The following is a 10000-nucleotide window of genomic DNA, read 5'->3' as shown; positions in this document are numbered from 1 at the left end:
TAGAGTGAGACATGCACCTGTCTAACTGCTTCTGTAGAGTGAGACATGCACCTGTCTAACTGCTTCTGTAGAGTGAGACATGCACCTGTCTAACTGCTTCTGTAGAGTGAGACATGCACCTGTCTAACTGCTTCTGTAGAGTGAGACATGCACCTGTCTAACTGCTTCTGTAGAGTGAGACATGCACCTGTCTAACTGCTTCTGTAGAGTGAGACATGCACCTGTCTAACTGCTTCTGTAGAGTGAGACATGCACCTGTCTAACTGCTTCTGTAGAGTGAGACATGCACCTGTCTAACTGCTTCTGTAGAGTGAGACATGCACCTGTCTAACTGCTTCTGTAGAGTGAGACACGCTCAAGTACCTTCCTTTCTTTCTTTCTTTCTTTCTTTCTTTTCCTTTTATCCCACGATTAGTTTCAGTCACATTTTAGTCACCTGGAATTTTTTTGTGTAGTTTTAGTCGACTAAATATCATAAGATTTGTGTTGACCTAAATCTACAGGTGGTGATTTGGTCGACTAAAATGTGTTTTGGCGGGCCTTGACGCCGTTGTAATGACGACGCATTGTGAGCTTGTAGATCTGCTATTTTCAGCATGTAAAATGACTTCTACTGGATCTCTTGTCCACTTCTAGTCTACTCCTAACATTTTAGTCTAGTTTATTTTTGTTGACAAAATATTTGTATATCATATTTAGTCATAGTTTCAGTCATCATAGCTTAGTTTTCATTTAGTTTTCGTCGGTGAAAAAAGGTAGTCGACAAACATTTTTCGTCAACGAACATTTTTCGTCGACGAACATTTTTCGTCAACGAACATTTTTCGTAATAAGACAAGCCATGTACCAGTGTTCTGATAGGCCTGTCAATAAGACAAGACATGTACCAGTGTTCTGATAGGCCTGTCAATAAGACAAGACATGTACCAGTGTTCTGATAGGCCTGTCAATAAGACAAGACATGTACCAGTGTTCTGATAGGCCTGTCAATAAGACAAGACATGTACCAGTGTTCTGATAGGCCTGTCAATAAGACAAGACATGTACCAGTGTTCTGATAGGCCTGTCAATAAGACAAGACATGTACCAGTGTTCTGATAGGCCTGTCAATAAGACAAGACATGTACCAGTGTTCTGATAGGCCTGTCAATAAGACAAGACATCTGATTTGCGTTCGTCGACGCAAAATGTTTGTCGACGAAAAATGTTCGTCGACGAAAAATGTTCGTTGACGAAAAATGTTTGTCGACTACCTTTTTTCACCGACGAAAACTAAATGAAAACTAAGCTATGATGACTGAAACTATGACTAAATATGATATACAAATATTTTGTCAACAAAAACCCATAAACTAGACTAAAATGTTAGGAGTAGACTAGAAGTGGACAAGAGATCCAGTAGAAGTCATTTTACATGCTGAAAATAGCAGATCTACAAGCTCACAATGCGTCGTCATTACAACGGCGTCAAGGCCCGCCAAAACACATTTTAGTCGACCAAATCACCACCTGTAGATTTAGGACTAAAACTAGACTAAACACTAAAACATTCCAGGTGACTAAAATGTGACTGAAACTAAATGAAAAAGTTTCAAGAGACTATGACTAAAACTAAAATAGAGATGTGCTGCCAAAAACAACACTGCCGTCAATAAGACATGTACTCTGACGCCAGTCAGTCAGTCATACATCATTTATTACAGCCAATTCTAACGTATAGACTACTGTAATTCTAACGTATAGACTAATGTAATGTAATGTAAGGTCACCCAGAGTTCAACATAATTTAACCCATTTAGTCCTGAGGCCCAAAACTTGCTTCTAAATCCTGACGGTTTTGTGAAAAACCTGTTTCGTTGTCAGTGGTGCTCAACTTTTTTCATGTCAAGGAGTCGGACCCACCAGAATTATCTGTATTTGGCTACGGACACCCATCTGAAAATATGTAGTTCCATGGACCCCCCCCCCCCCCCCCCCGGGACAAGACATCTGATAGGCCCGTCACTAAGACAAGACATGTACCAGTCTTGTTTTCGTCGACTACCTTTTTTCACTGACGGAAACTAAATGAAAACTAAGCTATGATGACTGAAACTATGACTAAACATGATATACAAATATTTTGTCAACAAAAATAAACTAGATACCTCCAGGACATATCTTATACCAAAATTAGGGGAAATGCTAAGTTTTATAGCCCCCGCAAATTGGTGTAGTCCAAAACGTATAGGTCCGATTGCAAACTGGCAGCCATCTTGGAAAATGGAGGAATTTTGCATGGCCCGAGGTTGATTATCGATTATGGTCATATAAAGGTCATCTGTACCAAATTTCATGCTTGTATCACCAACTGAACTATCACCTCTATTTCCCGCCTAGCTTGTTTGTAACCCATTTCTCACCCGGTGTCAATTTGCCTATAAACTCTAATCCTGGGCGCTCCCTCTGCCAACCTGGGGAGAGCCCGGAAGGCCCGGACTGAGCTCACATGCTTCCTTCAATGCATGAGGAGTGAGCAAGCCGACACGTGGAAAGAACGTGTTATTCCTTTCCCCTCCATCAGGCTCCCCGGCTGAACAGGGGGAGGCAGTATACCAGCATTACTGCATGTTTTTTATGTGAAGGTTACCTTATAGGGGAGTAAGGGGACACTCCCATTGTATTTATTTACATTTTCAAAATCAAAAACTAGGGGATATCAAACGTGCCGACAGACACACATTATTTCCACGAATGAACAGTGAACGAGAAAATATTTGTGCTTTCATCTTGAATGCTCCACACAAGTGGAACACTGTCCGTGGGACTCTGTGAAGGTTGGTCTCTATAGAGGAATCCACAGAGCGCTGGCCTGCGTTGCGCTCTCATTATTGCCACCTGACACCGCAGTCTGGAAATAATGTGCATGTGGTTACCTGCCAGTGTTGATTTCATCTATAACAACTGTGGAAAAAAAGGTTTGTCGACAACCTTTTGTTTTTAAAACAAAAAACAAATATATTGAGAATTTTGTCAACGCAAAACTAGACTAATGAGATGTCTAGACATTTTAGTCTAGTTTTACGTTTTGGTTTTTGCTCGGGTGATGTTGCGCTCTGAAAATAGTAGATCGGATATTTTCAGCATGCGACCAAGTGTAAAACCAGCCAGCGCAACGTCATCAATACCTTTTTTATCAACAAAATTAACCGATAGCTTATCAGATGACAAATGTTTTACTAAAACTACATCAAAAGTTACTGTCAAAATTAACACTGTTGGAGTTTGCATGCTCTCCCCGTGTCCCCTAGGCCTAGGGTGTCCCCTTGGGTAGGATAGGTACCCTCACAAAAGACATGGAGTCTTCTTCTTCTTTCGTGTAACGTTAGAGTTCCAACTCGGTGTCGTGGAGCCACGCTCGCATCTCTGATCCCAGGTCAAAGAGGCCGGCCTCCGGGTCACGGTCACCGCACTCACATGCGCCCAACCTCAGTTCTTAAGCGGTTCAATGTGGTCCATTGCTGGCGAGGTAGGTCATCTCCTCCTACGGCGCCATCTCCTGGTTCCCAAATGTACCGATGCATGCATTACTGCATGCCGAGACATGCAGTAATCCTGGCCTCTAAACTACCTCCCCCTGGACCAGCCCGGGGCGCCTGATGGAGGGGAAAGGAACTGGTCGGAATAACGTGTTCCTTCCACGTGTTACGTCCAACCGGGGAAACTCTCCCCTGTCAGGTGATAAGAATTAAGCGTCTTGGACTCCTCATGTATGGAAGGAAGCATGAGGTCAATCCGTTGCTCTCCCCAGGTTGGCAGAGGGAGTGTATGTTGCGCCAAGGACAACTGGCAATTGACACTGAAAAAATATACTTTGCAAAATTGTGGGATAAACATTCAGGGAAAAAAGCCCCGTTACCTGCAGTGGACAGCGATAGGTCCAGCGTCGGGCGGGTTGAGGAACTTGACCTGTCGTATGAAGCCCAGCAGACCAGTGGCGAAACACGGCACGCCGTGGTCCGGCCACGACGTGAAGTGGAACTGACGCAACTCACGGATCTCGTGGTGGCCCTTCTGACGCACACGCACACACACGCACACACACACACACACACACACACAGAGAAAGAGTTAAGGACATTCACACAGGGTGCATACATTTGTTAGACAGACAACAGTCCAACAACTCCAGACATGCGTGGTTTCAACTAACCCGTGGCTTAGGTTAAAACTCACTGTGGCTCCCATGACATGTGTGGCAGATTAAAACTAATTAAAACTATAGGTTTAGGGTTGGGTTTTGGGTATAGGCTGTCGGACTGACAGCTGTCGGACTGTTAGTAGGACCCAATTCATGTAAGTTGAGGAAATTCTAAGAGACATAAATACTCTTACCGGACATCCCTGTGTGGGATGGATGGAAACCCTTTGTCTTTTACTTCTACATCCTGTGGTTCTAGAACACTGGTTCTCAAACTTTTTCATGTCAAGGACCCCCAAATTGACACTAATTAGCCCGCGGACTGCCATTAGAAAAGATATGCCAGGGACCCCCATAAGAGAAGACTTTTACGTCTCTAGCAGTGATTCTCAATCCGTTTAATTTCAAGGACCCCCAGTTTGACATGCATTAGTCTACGGACCACCATTTAATGGCATTTATATCTCTGAGACCCCCAACTTATAACAACAATATTGTAAAATCTATGTTAATTTAACATTTAGCTGGGGCCCCCCTGGAACTCCCTCAAGGACGCCTGGGGGTCCCCGGACCCCACTTTTGGAACCACTGTATCTAGAACTATAGTTTAGTTCTACATCCTGTGCTTCTAGACATAGAGATAGATGCCTCATTGGAGCGATATGTGTTGAAGGAGGGGTGGAACCATTTACACTGGGGAAGGAAATACGCCGGAAGTGTGGAAGGCACGTTACGGCACGCTGCCACTCAAGTGACTATACTGGCCAATCACAGCGCATCTTTTCCGGGACTCGGAAAAGATGCAATTTTTTGCAATTTTATAAATTTCGACGTCAGGCCTAAATGGGTTAAGTACCAGGTGTTATTACTTAACTTAAGACCTGGAGGCGTGGTCAATGCTCTTTGGACACTCAGAATAGCCAAATGGCATTGATCACGCCTCCAGGTCTTAAGTTAAGTAATAAGACCTAGTACTTAGACACGCAAAATACAGCCCATCTCTTATTGACCTGGTGCAAATCTCACTCATTGTGTTAAATGCTATTATTCAAAGGGTGGGTTATCATTCAGAATCATCATTTAGCTATCATTTTCTCTTGCCGTTTAAAGAAAGATTATGGTAAAGGTTTGAGAACCACTAGGTCTAATGCATTTAAAACAGGGGTGTTTTCCCACTCAACACATGGAAAGGAAATATATATATGAACATATGCCAATATATTATAGGCTATACACAAATATAGCCTATGCAGAATATATAATGCCATATTCTGGTTAATATGTGCATATAAAGTTTAGTGGATTTATAGGAAATACATTTGTCATATAAAGCTCATATCCACATATATGTTAATCACTAGAATTTCGCGGCCCGTCGTTGCAGCGCACTATGGGAAGAAGGTAATTGCGGGAGTTGACTCCACATTTAGTTATTAGTTATTTTTGCATCTGCCGCTTTAGATGACCTGAGATGACTTGATTGATTGACATCAAAAAAGGCCTGTCAGCTCAAACACACAATGCAATACTTGTTGTTGCTTACAATCATCAGTAGCAAAGTCAAATACCAACAAACAAAAAAACCCTACCATTTTTCCCCCTCTATTTCCCATTCCATGTGCGTTTGTCTTACATGTAGCCTATGAAAGGCCCCTCAATTACATTTTGTAACTATTTTCAGCAATGGGATGATAGTTTTATTTGGTGGGTATGTTGAGCTGGTGTGGTGTGGGCATTCCTGGTATAGATGATTATTTAGATATATATACATTCCGTCGGTAAATCCCTGTAGGCTATACCCACATATTGGTAGCCTATATTAGCCCAATATTGGCGTTACGCATTTCACTTGAATAATGTTGTGTGCGTGTGTGCGGAGAAAGACAGTTATTTAATGAAACTCAAGATTATAACGTCCTGTATTGGTAGCCTATATTAGCCCAATTCCTGTGTGTGTTGCGTGCCGAGAGAGAGAGAGAGAGAGAGAGAGACTCCGCACGTCAAAATTAATTGGAATAAAAAACAAATGATGTAGCCGCTGCAGCCGCTGCCTATATGTATCGGGTCTGGATCGCATGTTGGTGAACTCTTGCCGTGTGTGATCGTCGGCACGGGGCGGAGGGGGTCCGCGGTAGTATGCGTGGTAGTCCACTGTCCGCGAGTACAGTCACTGAGTCTGTTACCCATTAAATCCTTACTCTAACATTAAATCAGCGAGTCTGCTGGCACGTTTTCTCAGGCTCGCAGTAGGCAAAGGGGGAGGGGCTGAGAGCTAGTGACGGGTGAGCACATGTTGGCTCTGATTGGCTAGTGGCCACATATTTTTGTTCACATCTTTTGTTCACATCTTTTCATTGGCTTGTGTTCACAACTTTTTCTCCACGTGACAACTTTACAATTGTTATAATAGATATGTGGCATTTAAAAATATATTTTCATATATTTTAGGATACATTTTCTACGTGGAATGTCTGTATTCCTCTAAATCGATGTAAAAGAAAAGGCCAAATCGACATTAAAAAGGCCAACATTGTTTCGGCGGCGGCCAAACGCATCATGTCACTAAGGTCTCACTCTTGCCATTTTGCTGAAACTTGGCAGCGCTGCTTATATTCAGGACAATAGGCTATATAATAGGGTATATAGCACATTGGTTGGCTATTCAAAAAAAGCAGCTATACAAGCTCATTATAGTGCAGAGCTTGCAGATATTTGGGGGAAAAAAGTTTGAATATAGTATCAAAAGGATTAAAAAATGTAGCCTCTCCTCTCCTCTCCTCTCCTCTCCAGTATTTGACAGTAAGGCTGTAGCTTTAAGACCTCTCATGCTAGCGCACAGAGTTAAGTCTGAGTCAGACGCTAAGCGGCTAATTGTCATTTAGCTCCGCTAGCTTTTAATCTGCTCTGCACACACGCGCACACACACACACACACACACACACACACACACACACACACACACACACACACACACACACACACACACACACACACTCTAAAGCACCTTGACTGACAAACTGGTAACCCCCTCTCTCTAAGTGACATTCCTCTCTCTCTCGCACTCTCTCTCTCTCTCTCTCTCTCTCTCTCTCTCTGTAACTGAGCTGTAAATTAATCTGTGTGAATTTGTTCTTATTATTATTCATAATTAAAGCTGTTAGCACAGAGACACACACACACACACACACGCACGCACGCATATGCACACACTCTCTCTCACACACACACACACACACACACACACACACACACACACACACAGAGTGGGTTGATGGATTAACCACAGACAGACTGCTTGTCCAGGCTAAGAGAGAGAGAGAGAGAGAGAGAGAGAGAAGCCCTCCCATGCACAGCTTGGTGTGGCACAGTGGAGTGGGCGGGGCTTAGAGTCAGCTAATCAGATCAATGGATGTTCCTTATTGTATTACCTTCTGCACAGTGATATTTGTATTTTTGTATGACATGTTTAAGCAATATTACACTTGAGGGTGTTCTTTATCGTCATTAATGCACGCCTGTGGTTCCGAAAGGTATCGCAGAGATGTGCATTAATGACAATAAAGAACACCCTTGAGTGTAATATCGCGATTATACAACAGTTACCCTTAAAACTAATATTATCGCTGAAACATAATATTTTTTTCAACGACAGATGTAGTCACTATACGACCATAAATGTCCCAAGAAACTAGCAAGCCTAGCCACAGAGTCTGTTGCGCTCTGAGAGAAAAGCACTGATGAAATCTTTGTTTTGATTAGCCGTTCCATTATCGTGGTTTAACCACGGCTTTAGAAAGCTGTTTCAAACAATCAGATTGCTTCCTCGAAACGACCTGTTAAATGACCTTCTGAAAGGTTGAGGGGCTCTATTAACCCCTCCTATATGTCCAGCATTGATTTGTCTAAACGCCAACATCAAAGACAAAAGTGAGGACGCAAATTGTGATTGGCCGGAATGAGATGATGTCTTGATGGTGTACAGCATGATGATAAGATCGCCCCTCACTTCACAAAGGTGTGATTTTTTAAATCTTTAACTCAAATCTTTGCTTCTGGGGAGGTCCCTGGAACAACATATTTTCAGATGGGGGTCGGCGGCCAATTACAGAGATTCTTTTAGGTCCTTGACATGAAATAGTTTGAGAACCACTGACAGAAACATCATTTTTTTTCCCCAGAAAACTGTCAGGATTTAGAAGACATTTTGTAGAATGAGCCTCAGGTGTAAATTACCTTCTGGACGGTGAAGGTCCGTATGACGTATTCGGCCAACGGCTCCGTCTCCATCAGAGTGACTTTGACGTCTCCATACACCTCTGTCTCGTCTGGCCAGTACCGCACACACTTCACCTGGACACACACAAACACACACACAGTGTTACCTTGCGTGGCGATGTAGTGGCGAGGTCTGTGGTAACCCTGTCTGTCTGTCTGTCTGTCTGTCTGTCTGTCTGTCTGTCTGTCTGTCTGTCTGTCTGTCTGTCATGGACTTACCCTCCCCACCTCCACCAGGTTGGTAACCATGACGATGGAGGCACACTTCTCCTGCCAGACCATCCTCCAGAAGTCCTGCACCGTGTCCTGCATGGGACCTACACACACACGCACACACACACACACACACACACACACACACACACACACACACACACACACACACACACACACACACACACACACACACACACACACACACACACACACACACACACACACACACAAACACAAACACAAACGCACGCACGCACGAAGACACGCACAAAGACACGCACGAGCACCCAGACATACAAAACATACATTAGCAATTTCAGAAAATCGTGAAAGAAAGAAAATCGTGAAAGAAAACACTGAAGAAATCATTTCATGAACCTAGTATCGTGAAAGAAAATCGTGACGCGAACCCGTTTTGGTGTTTTAAGTATCACGTTATCCTAGCTCATGTTATCCTAGCTCATAGCTTGTAGATCTGAAAATTGTGAAAGAAAATCATGAAAGAAAGAAAATCGTGAAAGAAAACACTGTGAAGAAATCGTTTCATGAACCTAGTATTGTGAAAGAAAAAAGAAAGAAAATCGTGAAAGAAAACACTGTGAAGAAATCGTTTCATGAACCTAGTATTGTGAAAGAAAAAAAGAAAGAAAATCGTGAAAGAAAATCATGAAAGAAAATCGTGAAAGAAAATCGTGAAAGAAAGAAAATCGTAAAAGAAAACACTGTGAAGAAATCGTTTCATGAACCTAGTATTGTGAAAGAAAATCGTGAAAGAAAGACAATCGTGAAAGAAAACACTGTGAAGAAATCATTCATGAACCTAGTATCGTGACAGAAAGAAAATTGTGAAAGAAAGAAAATCGTGAAAGAAAGAAAATGTGAAAGAAAGAAAACACTGTGAAGAAATCGTTTCATGAACCTAGTATTGTGAAAGAAAATCGTGAAATAATTTAGGACGCAAACCCCTTTTGGTGTTTTAAGCATCATATCCTAGCTATTTAAAAATAGCAGATCTCGGTACCGTGCTACGAGCTTGTAGATCTGCATTTTTTGAAAAATAGTTAAAATGTGGCGCAAATCTTTTAATAAAATTATATTCTTTCAGAGTGAACGTTTTTAACTCATATCTTTGCTTCTGGGGGGGTCCCTGGAACAACATATTTTCAGATGCATGGGGGTCAATTACAGATAATTCTGGGGGTCCTTGGAAATGGAGGAGGTTGAGCACCACTGGTTTTAAAGAATACTGTTAGGATTCAGAAGCATTTTCTGTTTTTTTAGAATCGGCCTCAGGTCTAAATGGAAAACTACCTAATTAAAAATAAACTA

The 10000-nt window shown here is 42.4% G+C and overlaps 1 protein-coding gene across 1 annotated transcript in view; it reads right to left on the bottom strand.

The window, feature by feature from the left end:
- Nucleotides 1–10000, bottom strand: part of ptprt (protein tyrosine phosphatase receptor type T) — a gene marked incomplete at its 3' end in the record, with an annotated part of 169603 nt that overhangs the window by 10406 nt on the left and 149197 nt on the right. Inside the window, exons 27-29 of the mRNA XM_080790372.1 lie at nucleotides 8675–8772; nucleotides 8414–8530; nucleotides 3899–4053 (exon numbers count right to left, since the gene is read on the bottom strand). Of these exons, the coding sequence (XP_080646498.1) occupies nucleotides 3899–4053; nucleotides 8414–8530; nucleotides 8675–8772 (370 nt within the window). The remainder of the gene's footprint in view (nucleotides 1–3898; nucleotides 4054–8413; nucleotides 8531–8674; nucleotides 8773–10000) is intronic.

This window comes from Protomyctophum bolini (genome assembly GCF_963924005.1).
Source record: "Protomyctophum bolini genome assembly, chromosome: 2".
Classification (NCBI taxonomy): domain Eukaryota; kingdom Metazoa; phylum Chordata; class Actinopteri; order Myctophiformes; family Myctophidae; genus Protomyctophum; species Protomyctophum bolini.
This window is presented reverse-complemented; position numbering and strand designations above follow the sequence as displayed.